Here is a 21,290-nt window from a genome sequence, read left to right as displayed (position 1 = left end):
ATTGACATACATGACCAAGCATTTATTCAGTGACAGTCAAAATGTGGCACATTTAACATAAGACATAATCACAGACATTGCTGATAACTGTGATGCACTGTGATTTCCATTTTTCTATAAGAAGTGAGTGACCAACCTATATAATATATCTCTGCAAAAACCCTGTTCTAACCTCTTGAAGACATACTGTAACCTCCTCTGAAGACATAACCACTGAAAAAACCTTTTCTTTTTTTTTTGCAATACAATAATCAGAATACATGCTCATAGCCTTGAGCATGAAAAGTCTTAATGGCTTCTTTCTGACTACCTCAATGCGGTCCTTCCTTTCCCAGTGCGCCTTGACAGTCTCTCTTTTGGCCAAGGATGCAGTAGCAGTTATGGCAAGAACAGGCACAGCTGCATTGATCTCAGCTCTCCCACAAGTGCACATCACTTTGGAGAGAGCTGAGAGCATCTGTGCCTCTACAAAAAATGAAATCATAAAAAGGTTAAAATAACGAAATATGGTCAGCTCTGCAAATAAATTAGTTTAGCACAGCTTATTGTGGAGAGAGAGAGAGAGAGAGAGAGAGATTTTTTTCCCAGAGGGAAATAAAGCTAAGTTTAATATAGCCTAGTTTATTAAATATGAAAACAACTCAAACATGTTGCTTTCATTACTGATTGGAAACTCATTTTAAAGCTATTAATCAAATCCGATTGATTGATTGATTGTATGACTGACTGATAGACTGACAGATAATGTATTGATCCAGAGGGAAATTCTTTGTACAAAACAACTCAAGCTCACTGTAGAAATACAGTACGTTGTATAATACATCACTGCTTTGACACAGTTTTGACACTACACTTCATTTATCATTGAACAACCTTATGCACTACACAGTACGCACTACTCTTTGCTGATGTGTGGTGTTGGAGAATTTTGTTTTCCTACAAAGGTCTCCAGTCATAATAACTCTGTCCTCACTATAGTATTTTCTATCACCATGCCTTTGCACATGCATGATATTTGTCCTCTACAATACTCATCCTCCTAATTATTAGGAGCAGTGCTCGACACACAGACCAGGGCAGAGGCACGAACCATGCAGGGACCTTCTGTTTCCCACATGGCCTTTATACCCACTCAGCTATGGCCGCCCCTTGGTCGATATGGTTCCATTGGGGATGTCTTCATCTGCTTCGGCATTCTGACCAGTGTATGTTATGAGATTGCTCCCAAAGGAAAAAGATGATTTTGTGTGGCTCTGCAAGAGACTAGCCATCTGAGTGAGTGAGTGAGTGAGTGAGTGAGTGAGTGAGTGACCGTCTGTCTGTCTTTCTGTCCATAGCTAATCTCACAAAGCACTGGACAGACATATCAGCGACAAACTTCAAAAGCATGCTCATATGCATTGGAAATATTTAACTTTACTTGTATAATGGAGGTCAATGGGGCTGTGATCACGCTGAAATTGCCCACATTTTGAGTCACATGTCATACATAGGTGGTATAGGTGACTGACTTAGATGACTGATGAATGACGCAAACTCACACCCAAGACGGCAAACGGGTGACAGCTTTGGACGGATTCGACCAAACGTCACATGTTGACTAGAGGGGGAGGAGGGGCCTGAGATACGATTCTGTCTTTATATGGACATATCTTGAACGCTGCAGAGTCAGCTGAAGCAGACTTTGTGTGGAAGTGTCCGAGACGTTGCCGCAGAGTGTGTTGATGTCACAGGCTGGTCACATGAATTCAGAGATCCACATCAGGTTAAATAACTAGGCCTAGTCTGCAGTGCTGTGTATCCAAAGTAGGTTACTCATACTTCATTCCAACCAGGGAATCTGGCAGAACTGACAGCTGCTGTAGCAGTTTGTCACGTGGGAGCGTACTTGAGAACCACTGATTCTGAACCACACATAGCAAATATCATACAGTGACAGTCAAGCTAAGCTATACGCTAAGCTAATAAGATAAGACAAAAGGGGGGGTTATATGAGTGGGTGATTGACAATAATACTGTAGCTAAAGCTTGGGATACATTTTAAATTATTTTAAATACATTACCAGCCACTACTATGTTAATTGGTTATACAGTAGTACATGTCTTCCAGTAAAGACAGCTACATGAAACGGTTTCCAATCAGGGTTACTTGGATATTATAGGTTAGCTCCTGAGGGGATCCTGGTTTAATTAAAGACGTTACTCATTAGTTCATCAGTACTCTGTATGTCCAGTGGTGTCTCCGTCTCACCATCATCAGTGAAGAAATGTGGGTTGACTTATAAAGGAGCCTGTGGAATTGAATTCCCGATTGCTAAAGAGCCATCTTGGAAATAAATCTTTACTGAAATGCATTGCTCAATATCCATTATAAAGCTAGAAGCCTTCAGATACACAGTACATGTGACTCAGTATATGAGACCTTTGTGGGTGCCTCTTTATATAGAATCCATTACTGGCTTTTATATAGAACCAAATGGACCAAATCAAATACTGTGGTCCATTTATACTACATTTTTAGGGGCCAAGTTTACAGCGCTACAGTATAGTAAAATGTTCTGTTCCATGTAAAACCTTTCATTTGAGTGTGTCCTTCCTTCAAGTAGCACAGTTTTAATTTTAAGCTATAACTATAAAATAACAGTGTTGCGCTTCATACTGTATGGTGATATGCAGCTCTATTTTGAAGGAGAGCTCTTTATTTGCAGCATCCATTTGGATTGTATACAGAGGGGAGAAATTGAACCACGGAATTCTCCTGGTTTGTCATTAGTGTTCTGACAAGCTTCGCAAACCCTTTGGACACTCCACTGTGTGTGTGTGTGTGTGTGTGTGTGTGTGTGTGTGTGTGTGTGTGTGTGTGTGTGTGTGTGTGTGAACGCTGCACTGCCATACTGCACCTCAAATTAAGCCTGCAATATGACTCTTGATCAGTGCAATCACCATGACTGTGAGCAAAATAAAATCCATTAATGTTGAAGCTCTGTGTTTGCACTCTCGGAAAACAACAGTGTTTCAAAGAAGCATATAGGCTACTGCCATCTTCTTTCCAAAGCAAAACAGCTTTGATTATCAATCTGTCTTGGTGACATTGGAGCACAGAGATGGGTTTCTCTTCACACAAGCCCCCCCGCTGCATCATCACACACACCATGTGTTGCTGCAACAACATTCAAGCCTTATACTTGCGGCGGCTAGCCTGTCACGCAACTAAGTAACTAGACGTGTCAATCGTACCAGCCGGAAGAGATCTTTGTCTACTTGGAAATCTGCTATCTTCGACATGCAACACCAACTTCTGAGGAAGCAAAATCCACATCAAAGTTGACCAAAGTTGTCAAATCTGGGGCACATGAGGCAAATTCGCTTTTACCACCGGAAGCTCCACACATTTGCTTGCATAGAATGGAAGCGAATGGGAGGCAAATATTGTATTCTCCCTAATCACTCTTTCTTTGTGTCTGTCCATAGGTCAGTAGTCGGACACAGAGAGCCATTGCCTGATGACAGCAGAGACAATATCACCATTTTCACCCGAATCCTGGACAGACTGCTGGATGGTTATGACAATCGGCTACGTCCTGGACTGGGAGGTAGGCCAACAGACCAGCGATCCACAAACAACACGCATGACACGGGGAATCCGACCCAAAATATGCCTGGGGTGAATGTTGATGCTGTATGTACTCTGTGTGTGTGTGTGTGTGTGTGTGTGTGTGTGTGTGTGTGTGTGTGTGTGTGTGTGTGTGTGTGTGTACGTGTAATATGCAGTGCATACTAACAGTGATTGTGATTGTGCTCTCAGAGACTGTGACAGAGGTGAGGACAAACATCTATGTGACCAGCTTTGGGCCTGTGTCAGATACAGACATGGTAAGTTTGTTGTCTCACTCTCACTGCACTCTTTTGGTGATAATGAATCAAACCGTTCACTTTAGTGAACAAGCACCAACAGAAATGAAAGTACAGAGATTGCCTGCCACTCATTTAGGAAGTCTTTCTAACACAGGTCCTTTGGGGAGTAAAAACACTGCTTGTGCATTTCATCATAAACCCTAGTGTAGCTGCTGTCACAGTAGCAGTTTCAAGCTCTGCATCATGATTTTATAGACCATCTTCTCTCAACTTCATTTCTAGAGACCCAGGGTACTGCTGTTTTAGTTTTTTCATTGTAGACCGCATGCACACACACACGCACACGCACACGCACGCATCTCATTTACCAGGTCTGAATTATACCCCGAAGATCATTGTCTCTTGTAATGTAATCTAAATTATTCAAGGTTGAATTACTTGAAAACTAACACAGAACCAAACAAATGACAGTATTTACTGCTGTGATATCCAAATAGAAAGGAGCTGCAAGTCTATAACAGCATGAAGAGGTGCTGGAGACAGCCTCTTAAATAATGCATTCAAGGGCTGTGTTGGCAACTTTGAACAAGGTACATATCGATCAAAGATGTTCTTGTTTTATATTCACCAAGTCTTCAGCATTAGTGTCCTTACTCTGGCACATCATCTGCACAATGTCTCTTTCCACTGCTGGAAAGATGGGCAATTAAAACTGTTTTTCAAAAGGCTTATGTGAACCAGACTGCCGTATAGCCTTGACGCAAAATATGTCTCATACTGTAGATCATTGTTTGATTATTTGAACACAGTAAAACAATAAATGCAGAATCCTTTCTTTCTAGTGTTCTCAACTCTTCAAAACAAACCCAGGGCTTTCTCTGCTTAAATGTCACTGAAATTGTTTTGGTGGAGAGAAATAATGTCCGTCCTGGCTTGGGACCCAAAACAGAGCAGAACATTTCAGTTAGTTTGTTTGTTTTTTAGTTTAGTTTTTAGGTTTTTGTGCAGGACTGAATAACAGGATAACAGGAAAGGACATAGTTGTTTGCCAAGTACATTTGACATACCAGAAATGCATCCTCTGCATTTACCCATCCTAACAATTGCGAGCAGTGGGCGACTTTGTTTAACATTGACCGGGGAGCAGTTAGGGGTTAAGTGTTTTGCTCGAGGACATTGGGACTGAGGATTGAACTGGCAAACTTCAGATTCCCGGATGGCCTCTCTGGTTCCTGAGCCACCTTCAGATCATGGGATACAGTACGCACATCACAGTTTGTAAAGTGTAAAGTGTTTTTTTGTGAATAGTTCCCGACATGTCAAACTAAAAGGAGACCACACAACCAAACATTCTTTACTAGTATGTAAGTACGCTTACCCAATTCAATAATATTTTTTAACCCATAGATGCTTGCTTGTTAACTTACAGTTTTTATGCTTAATATGCTATGCACTGATGCAGAACATTTCTGGTTTACTGTCTATCAGGAATGGAGGCTGAGAGCTCTTAAATGTGATCTTTGCTAGAGTGTTTGTTCAGTAACAGGGGTCTCCTGTCTCTCCGGTGCTTTAGTAAACAGAAATCACATGTTCAGGGTGGGATACAGATTCCCTCCAATCAGGATGGAGAACTCATACAGGATATAGGATAAGCAAGTGAAATTGGAAGTTTAGAAGGCTATTGGTTTATTTAATGCCAGTTGGGGAGGTGAAAGGATATCAAGGGTGTAGAGGCCAATGTTTAAGTGGGGGAGTGTCCGATTCAGGGGGGGAAATCATAGATTTGTCGCGAATTTGTGGTATTTTCTTTTTCTATTTTCTTTCTACATTTTCCTCCAAATATAAAGACGGGAGACAAAATTGACAGGTGTCTCAATATCACGGTATCGCTGATCGCCTCAAGGGAAAACACAGCTGCACAGCCAGACATCCTTACCTGACTCTAGTAGAAACCCTCCTCTGACTGGCTTGAGGGTACAAGTGTCTGCCTGCTTACTGCATACATGCTGAGACATCAGACATCGTCTTCTTAGAATTGATGAACAGACAGACTTGACAACATATAGGCTATTCGGCCTGGGCCATGGCTCTGTGGTCCAGGCACCTTGGCTGGTAATCCAGTCTGGCAGTGTGCCGCGGGCTCGACTCCTGATCCCGACGGCCTTTAACCCCCATCTCTCTCCCCATTTCATGTCAAATATAAAATAAATGTGCAGTGTGCTTGTTTTCAGAATTGGATGCACCCAATGTTTCTGTTTTCAACAAGTGACAGAACCTTAAAATCAGCATCCTCACTGCTTGATGTCTCAATTTTGTTTAATTCAGCAACATTTTCACAAAAAATAGGATAATACTCAGTGCATGACATTTCTTTATTGGATGATGGATTAAACTAATGGATGCGAAAAATAGGGACTCGGTGAGCAAGAGCCTATATACTTAACCACATGAACCCAAGCATCTCTATTCTGAGAATGTCATCATAGATGAATATCTATCTATAAATGCACCAGGTCTCTGTGTGTATATACTTACGTACAGTATGTGTGTACGGCTGTAATCCACGTAACTCGAGAACCATTCGCCCAACCGACTTCAAATTCGACACACGTGCTCCGCACCACCACAGGGAGTGCAGTGCCCGGCGTCGAGTCCGTCGGATAGCCAGTTGTCCAGAACCAGCACAAAAGCCTCTCCCCGGGCTGGAGCTGGCCTGTTCTGACTTTGGGCATGCCTGACAAAGAACTCCATATATGGGCATAAAAGGGACACAGCTGTTTCTGTAGCTATTTTCTGTACTTCCGGTTTCTGGGTGGAAAATAAATGTCATTACATAATTATATGGTACATCATACATGTGTTCGATTTCTGCAACGTGACCTGATTAATATATATTAGCCCCACCTATATTCAGCTATTGGTGCAGATTTTCGTCCTACACAAACATTAAATTCCCATTGACAATGAACGGAAAATTTTACGTCATCGTATCTGAGCAAATGGGGATAGTGTCTATTTTACGCTTCATGATGTACGATGATGAGAGCGCCCCTCACTTCACACAGGTGTGATTTATTTTTATATAGTTTTGATCAGCGATCGTGATTTCACTGTCCTCTCAATGCTGCCGTGTAGAGAGAGTGGAGACAGACTCGCCTCTGCTGAGCAGAGCAGAGTAAACCGGTGTTTTCGCTTCCATCCATGTTTACAATACTGGCTCTTCGTGTCTTGAAACCTGCTCGAAACAGACATTTCTCCACTAAAAGCAGCGTGCGTGCGTGCGTACGTGTGTGTGTGTGTGTGTGTGTGTGTGTGTGTGTGTGTGTGTGTGTGTGTGTGTGTGTGTGTGTGTGTGTGTGTGTGTGTGTGTGTGTGTGTGTGTGTGTGTGTGTGTGTGTGTGTGTGTGTGTGTGTGTGTGTGTGTGTGTGTGTGTGTGTGTGTGTGTGTGTGTGTGTGTGTGTGTGTGTGTGTGTGTGTGTGTGTACACGGTAACACACCGCGAACATCACACACGCATTCCGGACTCCGGGGACACAGCTCCCAGTGGCTCAACCACAGCGGCCATGCCCGGGGAAAGTGCACGGCAGGAGAATAATTACACACTATCTCTTGATGGCTTGTTTGTAAACGGCTTATACGTTTTAGGCAACAGATTTTGCAACTTCATGGCATTTTAATATGCCATGAATTAAAACCAGCTGTTACAGCTGTAAAAAAGAATACAGATTTTGCAACTTAAGTTGCAAAATCTGTATTTTTTACAGCTGCAACAGCTGGTTTTAATTTTTGTTTTAAGAATTTGCATTGTCAATGCGGTCAGCTTGTTGTGGCGTTCAGATTATCCCTCCCCACAATACAACGGATAAGAAATGAAAAGAAAAATGCCTGTATTTTTCTTTTCATTTCTAAATTCTAATCAAATAAAGAGTGATACCAGGATTTGTGTTATTCGTGTTACTTTATGCCTTATACATCACTGGTTCCCAAACTGTTTAGCTCGAGACCCAAAAGAAAAATGTGATGTCTCACCAGGAGGACCCACGGTAGTGAAAATAGCAGATATACGCACTACTTCTTAAGCATTTGTTTTCTAATTTATGGAATTTCTTTGATTTGTTATTTATTCATGAAATTACTTTCACACATTTCTCACATTTTATGACAGCCCAAGGTCGATGGTGGTGTGTTGGTCTTTGGAATTATATTCATTTTGTTAATCTGTCTTTAACATTAAGTAGATGGTCCTCTTGTATGATGTTGAGTCACTCATAGATGATGTCTTTAATAATGTATGTAAAATAACTCTTCTTCATCCGATTATGCAATTGTGAATGGCTGCGCGGCCTGCGCCTGTTCACACATTCCTGGTTCACATTCCTGGTTGACAGAAGGGTGTTCCCTGCTTGCAAATGGCTAGGGCCAATCACGTGACATGGCGTCGACACACGGCTGAGGTCATGAGTCTTGGAGCTCGATACATCACAGTACGCGTAGTACAGTACAGTACCAGTAGTACAGCACAGTACGAGTAGTACAGCACTGTACAGTGTTTTTCTTTTGTGGGGTTGTATAAAGATTGGTGTTCCTCTGTGTTCACTTTAGTCTGAAGAAGAGCCTTGTGCTCGAAACGTCACAGATAAACTTTGGTGCAATAAAAAGCATCTGTGATATAAATATTGCAGCCCTCCGTGTGCCAGCGTTTTATTTTTGTTCTTCCTTATACTGTCCCTCTGACTCCCTCAGCACCTGCCCACACTTGGTGCATGTGTGCATGTCGTTGCTCTCTTTTCCTGTACACTTCGATACCATCATGTTGTCTCCCTCTCTGCTTTCTTACCGTCTAGTGACTATAGTTTGACGAAGAAAACATACCAACGGGAATGAAAAGGGAGTCTTTTCTAGTCCCTGGGTAAGGGGAAATTTCTTTTATAGCTTCACCCAGCAGATGGCTACTCAGAGATGGTCTTGCTCAGGCGGACACTTCGACACATACTGTAGACTGAGTGAGCCGAGGGCCGAACCCAAAACTTTGCAGATATGTCGCTGGATCTTCATGTAATACAAATGACATTAATGTCATTAAACTACCAGGAAAAAATTATGTATTAAGGATATTACATAATTTTCCCTGCAATAGAGGACATCTCACACTCCAGGCATATATCTCCACTTCATGTCTTGCATACCCAGTGGTCCAATTACACCGTTTCTCTATGACATCATGTAACCTAGAAATGTCTCCTCCCCCTCCCCCCCTACCCCAAGGGCCAGTTTCTTTGCCGTCACATGAGGACACCCCAATATGCTACATCTGTCCTCGCTGTCCCTCTAGTCTATAGTATAACAGAGTGAAACTCTCTGAAAGTTTCGAAGCTAAATTGACACTTGGGACTTTGCCGTCTACTGTACCGTGGTGGAACTGCTGTGGAGCAAGGCTGTGCGTTCATACATTAGCCTTGGAGGGACAGAGGAATTGCAGACAGCATTCCAAAGAAACACCACACAAGGGCATTTCACTAATCAACCCAGTGAGGAAAGATAATTGGTTAAATTAGACAGTTTGCTATGTCAACCTTAATAAACTTGGACCACGATTGACCCACACTGCAAGCTGTATAGTGTGTATAGTATCTGACCATGGACTGTAAGGTCATCCATAAGGGACTTTCAACACTTTCCAGGGTACACATTCATAGACATACATATTGAAAATGTAGAGAGCCGCCTGGCAAGCAGAAGGTCCCAGGATTGAGCCCCTGTGTGCTCCCCTGTAAGAAGCTGCGTGAAGCTGGCTACTTTAATTTCCCCTGTGGGATGAAATTGTTACAATTACTTATTATTATTATCATTACTGAGAAATCTGTTGTACAAATGTATTTAATGATTCTCAGAATGGCATTATCATGGTGTTCCCTATTTGTTTTGTCACTTCGCTATACTCAGTCTGCCCAGCCTCCTGTTTGGCTCGTATTTATAACGTCATCTGTTATGTAGACACGTTGTTGCTGATACGTCATCAGCCAGTGCCACTCTTTTGTCACTGTTGAAAACATTTGCACCAGTTCAAGACTCGAGAATAAAACCTATGGTATAAAGTAAATACTATAGTTTGATTCGGTAGTCCACTATGTCGGATTCAGTTCAGAATGATAAGGGGATGTTTCAGGGCAACAGCAGTAGCTGCGCGTTGATACAAATGATACGTAGCTTTCAGAGTTAGTTCAGTCAGATACTGTATACTCGAGGGGTTTCATGCTGTGCTCAAGGGCGCATACATATACTCAAGGGGTTAATATGCTGCATTACTATGTGGGTGTATTCAGTGTGAGCAAGACCCACATGTCATTCGCTGATGTGGCAGACAGCTGACCAATTGGGTTTAAGCTCACTAGACTGCATGCTTCTTCCTGCCTTCCTTCTGCATATGGTTCCTGGTTGTTATGTGATGTTTGCTCCCACCACCACCCCAGCACCACCGGTGCTCTGTTATTTATGTTCCCCATGGGGGGTTGTTATTGTATATCTAACTCCCTGCTCTTAATGTTTAATGATGGTGTTTAATTGTGCCGAGCAGGGAGAAAAATTTAAGAGCCAAGATAAAAGATAAAATATTATATGCACACTTGTATTCTCATTCTATAATAAATATTGGTTAAATCTATTCGTGAGTTATCTGACTGAACTGATCTTTTTGTCCCAACCACAGACCAATCACAAGCCTCAGGTTGATTCTCAGTTTTGGCATATCCTGCCTACCTTGGAGATATTAGACTTTCCAAGTGACAAAACAAATCACGGAACGCAGCGAATCAGGCTAGAAACTACCATGGGCTTCACACGAGTGTACGTTTTTTGTAGTACGAAACCATTCCGGTGAAAACAATGGTATAACCTATAATAACCTAAGTATAATCTTTTGATAAGAAGTCAAAGTGGTAATGTTTTTCTTTCTTTTGATGTGTGTGTGTGTGTGTGTGTGTGTGTGTGTGTGTGTGTGTGTGTGTGTGTGTGTGTGTGTGTGTGTGTGTGTGTGTGTGTGTGTGTGTGTGTGTTGTACCTGCATGTGTACTCCGTGTCTGACAATAACTCAATTGAACAGATTACCTCGTGGCCTGTCAGCCACATCCACAGAATGTGGGTTACGGTGTTGATGGCGGTGCCTTGAAAGGAAGGAGAAGAGCGTACACACCTACTCTCTCTCTCTCTCTCTCTCTCTCTCTCTCTCTCTCTCTCTCTCTTACCTGTCTCTCTCTCTCTCTTACCTCTCTCTCTCTCTCTTTCGTTCTCTGTCACTCTCCTTTTCTCCTATCTCTGTGAAGAGAGTGTTACTTAGTATAACCCTGGTCTGCGTGACATGCACGCTTGTGTCTTGATGGTCTTGATGTGACAAGGTTAATCTGATGAAATGCCAGGGCTATTTGCTGCGTTACAGGTAGCATGCAGAACCTTGCTTTGACAAACCTGTCTATAAAATAGCTCAAAGCTCTGTTGCTGGTTGCTTAGGTTAGAACCTGCCGCAGTGGTGTCCAACTAGACCTTAAACCACGATGACTAAGCCATTCAGATCTATCCGTTCCGTATATGGGTTCTACCACATCGATCTGATGTCGGCACTAGGTCAGCCCGGAACGAATATAGGGATTATCATACTAGACATGTCAGGATATCCCCATGTATGGAGACTAAATATCAAATGAGCAACTCTCCCAGATCCGATAATATGAATGGAAGTGAGAGTCTTCGTTACACTGTCAGTACTAGTCTAAGAGGTACCTTGACCTCACTCACATTTCATGACATTGTGTTACCTATTTTCTTTTTCTCTCTATGAAAGCTCAACACTGAGATGCAAGTTGTTAAGGCTACTGTAAGCATGTACAGTACAGAATGTCCTACCACATTAGTGGCATAACAAGAGAAATAACATGATGCAAACACAGAGTGGGGAAGCCTGGCATACTTGTTGTCCTCCTGAGCAGAGATATAATAGAATAGCTTTTTCTGTCATTCATAATGTGGGGGTTTAGAGTCAGGATTCAACCTCAGTCATTTTGTTCTTGCTTGAGGGCTGGATGCACGCCAAATTAATCATTTTTCTATTTTTCTTTCTATTTTTTTCCAGGACAAAAACAAAGCAGGCTGGACTATAGAGCTAAAATTAAAAGCATTGTTTTGGATTCCCCGTTCTGTCTCCGAGGCACACGTGATTCCCTGTGGAGAACAATAATGTGCTGCTCTCATAACACAGCTCGCAACTTTTCTCCCAGCCAACAGGCAGCGGTGGAAGATGTACTTAGATTTAGTAGCAGTACCACAGTCTACATTTACTCTGTTACAAGTAAATGTTCTGTATTCAACATTTGACTTCTATTGGCATCAAAAGACAGTGCCAAACTAAAAATACTCAACATTTTTCAATATCTAAAGTATACATAGTATACATAGCCAACATAGTCCTTTGTGGTTACTGTATGTTTTGCATTAATATTCTAGATCTGCAAAGTAACTACTAAAGCTGTGAAATAATTATAGTGGAGTAAGGAGTGCAATATTTGCCTCTGCGATGTTATGAATTATAAAGTATAAAAGGAAAATGGAAATACTCAACTAAAGTATAGTACAAGTATACCTAAACATTTTACAGCCTAAATTACTTCGTTACTTTCCACCCCTGCCCACCCAACAGGTCTCTGTGCTCCTCACGCTCAACAGTGTGATTCATATTCAGGCGAGCAGCTGTTTTAAATGTCGCATAGGGCACGGCCTCTTTGAAAAACAATCTGCATCTTACGCTTCTATATCGTGTTGCCATAGTTACGGATCATTAAGTCTGCCGTACAAATGTGTGCAGCTTGGCTGCAGTGCAACACTGGCTTGGCTTCCCAATGTATATCGCACGGTATCTGTTTTCTTTGGCACGAAAAAGTTTTACAACTACTGATTTCGAAGGCATTTGCAGAATCGGCCTCAGTCTTAATGGCCTAAACAAAACAAACCGTACTGTATATGATTATTTTTATTTGTTTTATTTTATTCTGTTATAAATACTAGTATTGGTTTAGTTACATAAATAGACAGACAGAGAGTATCTTGTTTAGTTTTTGTTCATGATGCTTCTACGTATACTACAGCATGTTATGCTGGCATAATTGTATTGTTCTTTCGTGATATAATGAATAAAAACAATAACACAAAGATAGACATGTAGCGACAGATAGATGGATAGATGGATAGATGGATGGATTGATGGATAGATGGATAGATGGATGGATTGATGGATAGATGGATAGATGGATGGATTGATGGATAGATGGATAGATGGATAGATAGATGGATAGATGGATGGATTGATGGATAGATGGATGTGTCAATTCATCTCATTCCTATTGCAAAAAAAGATAACTCAAGCAAGAGCACAATATTTTGCAAAGGAAGAGCAAGAAAGACTTCTAATTAAGGCATTCATCAAATCTGATGAATGCCTCAGTATAATGATCAACCATTACAGTGATCATTACAGTGCTCAGAGAGGGAAATTGTTCTCAAGAGCCAGGCTGTGCAATGAGAGATTGTAATACTTAAAGGCCCCAGGAGTCACTACTGGCTTCCTTTAACTCCCCAATTTGGTTTTCCTTTCAGGTCTCCTATTCTCTATTTCTATACAAGAGAAATGCTAGGAGCAGTGGAGGACAGCCTCCTACTTTTTACATCTTTTTCTTACATTTATAGTGTATGCTTTTAGGCAGCTGACATACTTCTCAAACCAATGACAATACAGATAGACAGACAGACCACCATGTTTTGATCCCAAGGGAAATTCAGTATTCAATGTCATTTCAATGTTAAAATCATACAGTAAGCTTTTATTATCCTGTGGTTGTATTCTGTGGTTGACCCTTGTGGTCACTATTGACTGCTTGTGAAACTGGTGGTGATCTACATCATCAGCTTCACAAGCAGCCAAATGTCAACGCAAGACACACAGGTCAGAAGGCTCTGGTGGCTGAATCAATACACAAAAATGTTCCATGTAATGATGTTGCATTGTTGGAGTGGTTCATGTTTACGCATAACGGCGGCATTCCAAACCTGAGGCTCAAGCGATGTATTCTTGGCCATAGCCACTCATTTTCCTACAAATGGAACTCCAAAACTGATCCCTCATTACGAAATGCTGTTGAATGGATGCTCTGCTCTGTGTCCTCCGCTGATGAGAAATCAATCACCCCATCCCTGGAGGAACACAGCTGCTGTCTGAAACAGACTGTTTGGCCTTGGGTGACGAATGGCTATGCTGATAAGAGAAGATTGCCGATGAGATAAGATACAATAATGTGAGATTAGATCAAATACTTTCCCCCCTTTATATTTATTTCCTTTTTTTTGGGTCGAGAACATACATAAGAGTAAATTCACGTTTTCTTCCATCAAATCCCCAATACATAATGTTTTCTCAACAAGTCGTACGACACCTTTTCACCGAAGCCAAATCAGGCTTGAGATAACACAGCATAGCATAACAGCCAAATCATGTTACTGTACATGCACCATATGGCGTGTCGCCTAGCTTCCAATCCTCAACATGCTGCAGTACATGTACGATGCACATCAATCTTTCTGGGGAATATGGAGATTGCTTTGGTGTTTATGCGTGGCGTCTACTTCATTACTACCATCTGAGTGATATAATTAACATAGATGAATGACTTAAAAGGGACACGCTCAATTATTAACGGAGCAATGGAAAAGCTAATGGAAGTCAGGGAATAGTTCTGGAAAAGAGAGAGTGTAATTAAAATAAAGAATAGCTATACATGTACGCTGAATGAAAATGAAATGGAAGTGACTTGAACATGTACAGTACAATACTCCAAAGCAATGATTCTCAAGCTTTTTTTTATTTCAAGGACCCCCAGTTTGATATCCATTACTATGTACCCTAATCTTCACTGTAAAGTTCCCAGTGTTGAGTTAGCTCTGAATGTGTACAACTACAAATCGATTTGATTCCTAATGTAGGCCATTTAGATGGGGATCTCCTATCCGGGTGTCCGTCTCTCCAACTGTGCAGCTAATCTTGGACACCGCTGGACCAATCTGTCACACTGTTCATGCACCCTCCCAGTAGGCCACAGAACATTCCACCCCTAACCCAACATTCCACTTTGGCCTATAAGCCTTGAACCGTAGGTCATAAAATAAAATAAATAAAAAACATCCATGGATCAAAATGCAATTGTATATATCACGGCCATTTTTTTACTAACTAGATTGTTCTCTATTTTTGCTTTTTAATACACTGTGCTCCTACTCAATTAATAGAAAACAGTATACATTATCTCTGGATGCATGTGATTTTTCATATTTCATTCCAATTGACTATGATTGGATTCCACATTTTGTGGGAGGGGTCAAGTGATTTCACTACAAAGGTCTCTGTTTCTTGCAGACATTTATTATTATTATTAAGCCTGTAATTAGCTTAAACAATTCAGTGTGAGGGGCGTATTCCTTACAAAAAATGATGCAGATGAAGAACACAATATCCAACCCCAAAATGGAATGGCATGTTGAGGAGCCTCAGCCTGCACTGTGAGCAATGCACGTTTCCAGTAATAATTGTTGACATGACACATACCAGCAATTCCTCCACTGCATTTAACCATCTTAACTAATAGCTTTATTTCCACAGCGCCCAGGGTGCAAATAAGGGTTAAGTGACGTGCTCATGGATACTTCTCACATCAAAACGGTGCCCTCCCTACCCGTTCAGCACTAACACAGAGACATTTCTGTGATGTGTTTGGTTGTTTGATGTTTTATTTATTTTTTGCTAGACAAGTGATGATGGTATTAAATAAAAAAAAGTATGTATGTAGAATATTGTACAGCAATCTGAATGGTTTCGTTAACATTCCCTTTATCTACTTTAGCAACAGACTCATTATATCCTTCTTTCCCCCAGGAATATACCATTGATGTCTTCTTCCGTCAAAGTTGGAGGGACGAAAGGCTGAAATTTGACGGCCCCATGCAAGTCCTTCCTCTTAACAACCTCCTTGCCAGTAAGATTTGGACCCCCGACACCTTCTTTCACAACGGGAAGAAATCAGTAGCTCACAACATGACCACACCTAACAAGCTGCTACGTCTGGTTGACAATGGCACTCTTCTCTACACAATGAGGTGAGCTGTAGTTGGCAAATGTTTTACGACTAACGTTTAATTTATATTCTGTCGCACGTGCAATAAAGTACAGTATAAATCAGCCAATCCAAATCCATCCAAATTGACAGGGTGTCCAGCGCTATTCAACATGATTACAGAACGTTAACGTTCATCAATGTGGATGGTTCACATCCTTCTTGGCCATTATCGTTATCATTACAGTTATCGTTAAAGTTGACATTTGCGGTGTGGACTCAACCACTTTAAAATAAGGGGCGAAATATTCAATGGAACTTTATAAGGGAAATTTTACTTTAGGTGTTGGTGTTGTAGTAGTAAGAGAAAACAATAAAGGCTGCGTAATAAAGACTATAGACATTAATTTACCTCGTATTTTGTTTGATCACCCCACTCCACTACAGTAAAACATTTAGGCTACAGTAAAACAAAAGAAGAATACCGTACACAGGATAACACAAAATGGATGCCACTCACATGGGACTATTTTGATGCCTGTACTTTTGTACTTCAACTAAAGTGAAATTGTTTAATGTTTACTTGTAAATAAGTTGTAACATTGAGTATTTCTACATTGCAGTACTGCTAGTTTTACTTTAAGAAAATGAAAAAAGTCCCATTAGAGAATAGAGATACCCGTAATTATATAATGTGCAAGAGAGAGATTAGAAGAAGTAAATGATTACTTGCCTAGGTATGCATCGGACTGAAAGCGTACTGTTACTATGGGTATACTGTATATGCTAGTTTGCATTCCCCATCAGTGATGCTTATACTGTATGTCTAATACTGAATGAGTCATTTCTGATTGCACCCAATTCAGCACTATGGTCAGTTATTAAATGAACGGTTTTATGGTTCAAGAAGTGTGCTGATGGGGGGAGACAAAACATTTGCTGCGTGGGCGACTTTCACTCGCAATTAAATAACTGAAATAACACCCACTTTCCTTAAAAGAAACAAAAACAAGAAACCCCACCAGTTCTATTGTGTCAAGCCCACCCACTAAATGGCATTGGACCAGTCCTCAGGAGTCTGTCAGAACACCTCCCCATCTCACCCACGGGTTGAGAAACGCTGCACAGTATGCTGTCTCCCCACTCGGCTCTACTGCTGCTGGTCTAAGTGAGAAGAACACAGAGGGGAATGAGTCGTGCACACTCAAATAAAGAATGGCTTTGTGAGCTCACTGTTTGATCTAACCTATATAATGAATTGTGGAATTGAACATGGTAGACAGCTCAAACCAGAGAGCTACCTGCAACATGTCTGACTGATAGACAGACAAGCTGGCAAGGAGCCGGCTGTGGTAGAACTCTGATTTAAGTAAAAGTGCTAGTACCACAATGTATAAATACTCTGTTACAAGTAAACATACTGTATTTAAGATCTAACTATGAACAAAAGTAAAAATGTATCTGAAAAATCAGATCTACAAGCCTACAGCAGTTTTCGTTTTGTAATAATCTAAATTTGCAAAGTAACTAAAGCTATCAATATTTTTGTGGAGTAGTAGTATACAGTATTGAAAAATACTCAAGTAAAGTACCTCAAAATTGTACTCAAGTAAATGCCGTTATTTAAATAGGAGGGGGGGGGGGTGCTGATGTGATTTCTTTATTGTTATTAATTCATGTGAGATGCATGGTAAATGGTTATGGTTTATAAATGTTTCATTCTTACTGTTACAATCAGTTTCTGTTTAGTTCCACTCACCATCAGTCACTCTCTCATGGTCAAACACAGGCATGCTCTTTCTCTATCTCTGCCTCTGATCCAGTCATTTGAAGAATGTATCCAGGGTTTGAGAACTGAGAATGCATCCAGCCTATTAAGTCATAGGCTAACTGTTAGTCTGAAGATCTATGAAGTCATAGGCTAACTGTTAGTCTGAAGATCTATTAAGTTATAGGCTAACTGTTAGTCTGAAGATCCAAAACTACACGTCATTATGGTTTGAACTTTAAGGAGCACAGACCTGCATGCTTGCTCCCTGCATGGATCAGTGACTTTTGCGTAACTGACATGTAGGATAATTACTTTAATTGGGAGCATCTGTGTAAATGGTAAAATATTTTTAAAGGTTTTCATATACTCTAAATATTCTTTTTCAAATGAGATTTGGTAGATGTGTAGAATGTATGTGCCCTCTTGGGGTGATTTCTCTCTCTCTCTCGCTCTCTCTCTCTCTCTCTGCTGGTGGAACAGATCTACAATCTAACAATGTGTCATCATGTGATGCGTTAATTTTTTTCTAACTATTTCTAAAACATGTAAAAATAGTTAAACTAGCCAATCTACATCGACACGTTGTTAGCTTGTAGATCGGCTATTTGTACTATTTTAAAATGTTTTAAAATAGTAAAAAATGGCAAATAAGTTTAGGGATAAGGGGTAAGGGGTGGCGCAAGATCTAGGGCCTGTTCTTTTTGCACTAAATAGTGCACTAAATAGTTAGACAATAGATTGGTCGAATAAACGTAATCAAAACTAACATTGTAAACTTGACCGGACAAAGAAAATAATATTTTGGATGTGTGGACATAGAACATTAGTTAATCTAAAGATCTCTTTTGATCTCCTCCTGTCTGCCACACCCACTGTGATCAATGGAATGACACAAGCGTAAATGTCCCGCACCACACACTAAAAGAAGCACACCTATCAACTGCTTTTCAGTACAGTAATGGGTGGGGCTACGTCAGATATAATGATCAAATACATTTTAATTCCCTTTGTCGCTCAAATACCAGCAGAAGTGGATGTCTGAGTTGACACAGTTTTCTACTTGGGGTGATGATCTGACGGCATGCGTGTGAAATACTATTTGTGGTGGGATGTAAACAAAAATGGGAGATACCAAATCCAGTCACCATGAACTAGATAGGGGAAAAGCGCACTATTTAGTGCACTATTTAGTGCAAAAAGAACAGGCCCTAGATCTTGCGCCACCCCTTACCCCTTATCCCTAAACTTATTTGCCATTTTTTACTATTTTAAAACATTTTAAAATAGTACAAATAGCCGATCTACAAGCTAACAACGTGTCGATGTAGATAGTTTAGCTAGTTTAACTATTTTTACATGTTTTAGAAATATTTAGAAAAAAGTTAACGCATCGCATGATGACACATTGTTAGCTTGTAGATCTGTTCCACCAGCAGAGAGAGAGAGAGAGAGCGAGAGAGAGAGAGAGAAATCAACCCAAGAGGGCACATACATTCTACACATCTACCAAATCTCATTTGAAAAATAATATTTAGAGTATATGTATAATTTATGTTATGTATATTTGTGTATTGTACATCATTACTTTAATCATTCACTGCCGCGCAGGGCAGGCATGCATGCTCTCTTCAAATGGTCCTCACTGCGGCTGCGTTTTATTTTGAAATTCACCCCGGTGAACCGGAAGTAGTAATCGGCCATTATGGATCTGCCACTGGACACTTTCGTTTTCATCAGAAGAATCAATATAGTAACCGTGAGGTAGAGCAGGTTTTCTATTGAGCTCCTAACACCGACGTCCACCTCAATCACCTCAATCTGAAACATTTCATCGACCGACCACAGCGGAAGCAAGTGTTGTCTAGCGATGGGTAAGCTAAGGCAGAGGTACTTGAGCCCCCCTCTGGTTGTACAGAGGAGTCGCCCAAAAAAGGAGAAAAAAGTGGAATGAAATAACCTACATTTCCGTATGTCATATCACAACTCCATATATGGTCACGCCTCGTGACATCACGCCTCCATATATGGTCACGCCTCATGACATCATGGGGCCACAGCTCCATCTCCATAATGGAGCTGACCTGTTCTGACATTCCATATGTTGATCCTCCCCCACCCGTCCTTCCTCGTCGATGTCTCCCTTTTGATGGATACCTGTCCATTCAAACTCTAGACGGGCCTAGGGTTGCAGCCGTGCCCGGCAGCCGGCAAAAACTAGAGTTCTCAACAGGCCCGAAACTTAAGGCCTGGACCTACCTGGGCCCTCATCAAACCCTGGCCATACCTGGGCCCTCATCAAACCCTGGCCCTACCTGGGCCCTCATCAAAGCCTGGCCCTACCTGAGCCCTCATCAAACCCTGTACACTCAAGACACTTTCCCCGCTGCCACCCTTAGATGTCATATATGGAGCTGACCTGTTCTGATGTTCCTTATGTTGATCTGACCTCATCAAACCCTGTACAGTCAAGACAAGCTTGATAGATACATATATGGCCACTGGCCAGTACAGAATTCATTTCATATGTTGATCTGACCCCCCCCATGCCAAAGCACCAGCGCTCGCCCAGCAGTCTGTCGTCACTCAGGCAGATGCGTGCACGTAACCTCGCCCTTAGGGCGACATCGCTTCTCGCCCTCAGGGCGTCTCACTGGTATTACTATAGGCAGTTCTTCTGACCAAGCAATTGGTTGAAATAGGCTATCCAGCCGTGCAGAAATGAGCATGACAGCACACCTACGGTAAATATAAAATAGGCTATCTGGATTAACAAAAACCCCAAAAAGGTGTCAAAGACATCAACGGCAGCAAGCGCCATTGGGGGGAAAAAGACGTCAAAGACCTCAACGGCAGTAAATGAGTTCTGAAACAAAATATAAAATGTACTGTATGTTTTCAAATCGTTTAATCGTTTAATAGTCTTAACTACAGTATTCTTGCTAGTTGCTCTATGCCTTTGGATCCATTTATTTTTCTCTGTATTGGTTTTTTTCGTAGTATTGTACAGTATTTCTGTTTTGATATGCGATACCAATAGTTTTTTCATATGTTCTGTATAAATAGCTTATTGTAAAGTTATTTATTTATTTTAAATTGAATTGTTCTGATCATTGAATCTATCCATGTAACCAATTGAGCTTCATGAGCTTCAGAATTAATAACTCTAATTAATGTTCTAATTCCTGTCAGATCAACACTGATTTATAAGATTGTTCTTGCCAAATTCATTTTCTTGCTATTTCTAATGAAAAGGTGATATAAGTTCAATCTTTTCCCGGTCTGGGCTCTCAAGAGTTTTATTTGGCAGCAGTACTCCCAGGGCTAAGAATAACATTTGAATTTCAATGGCTTATTACAAGTCCTGTCGGTTTTCCATTTGCAAGGAAAGATAGCATGTGGCAAGGGAAGTTGCTATCAAGGGCATTTTAAAAGCTATTTCTGACACAGCATAAAGCCAAACATGATAAGCCGCTTTCACACAGGAGGCAAAAGCTGTTTTGAAGCTGCCTTGTTGGTCGGT

General features: G+C 41.0%; 1 protein-coding gene across 1 annotated transcript in view; it reads left to right on the top strand.

The window, feature by feature from the left end:
* The window catches only part of gabra3 (gamma-aminobutyric acid type A receptor subunit alpha3), a 118,409-nt gene that overhangs the window by 69,035 nt on the left and 28,084 nt on the right, over positions 1–21,290 (top strand). The window contains exons 4-6 of the mRNA XM_080779353.1: positions 3,472–3,593; positions 3,806–3,873; positions 15,822–16,042. Coding sequence (XP_080635479.1) covers positions 3,472–3,593; positions 3,806–3,873; positions 15,822–16,042 — 411 coding nt within the window. The remainder of the gene's footprint in view (positions 1–3,471; positions 3,594–3,805; positions 3,874–15,821; positions 16,043–21,290) is intronic.

Source organism: Protomyctophum bolini (assembly GCF_963924005.1).
Source record: "Protomyctophum bolini genome assembly, chromosome: 13".
In the NCBI taxonomy this organism is placed as follows: Eukaryota; Metazoa; Chordata; class Actinopteri; order Myctophiformes; family Myctophidae; genus Protomyctophum; species Protomyctophum bolini.
Note: the sequence above shows the minus strand (reverse complement) of the source record. Positions and strands in the feature narration are given on the sequence as shown.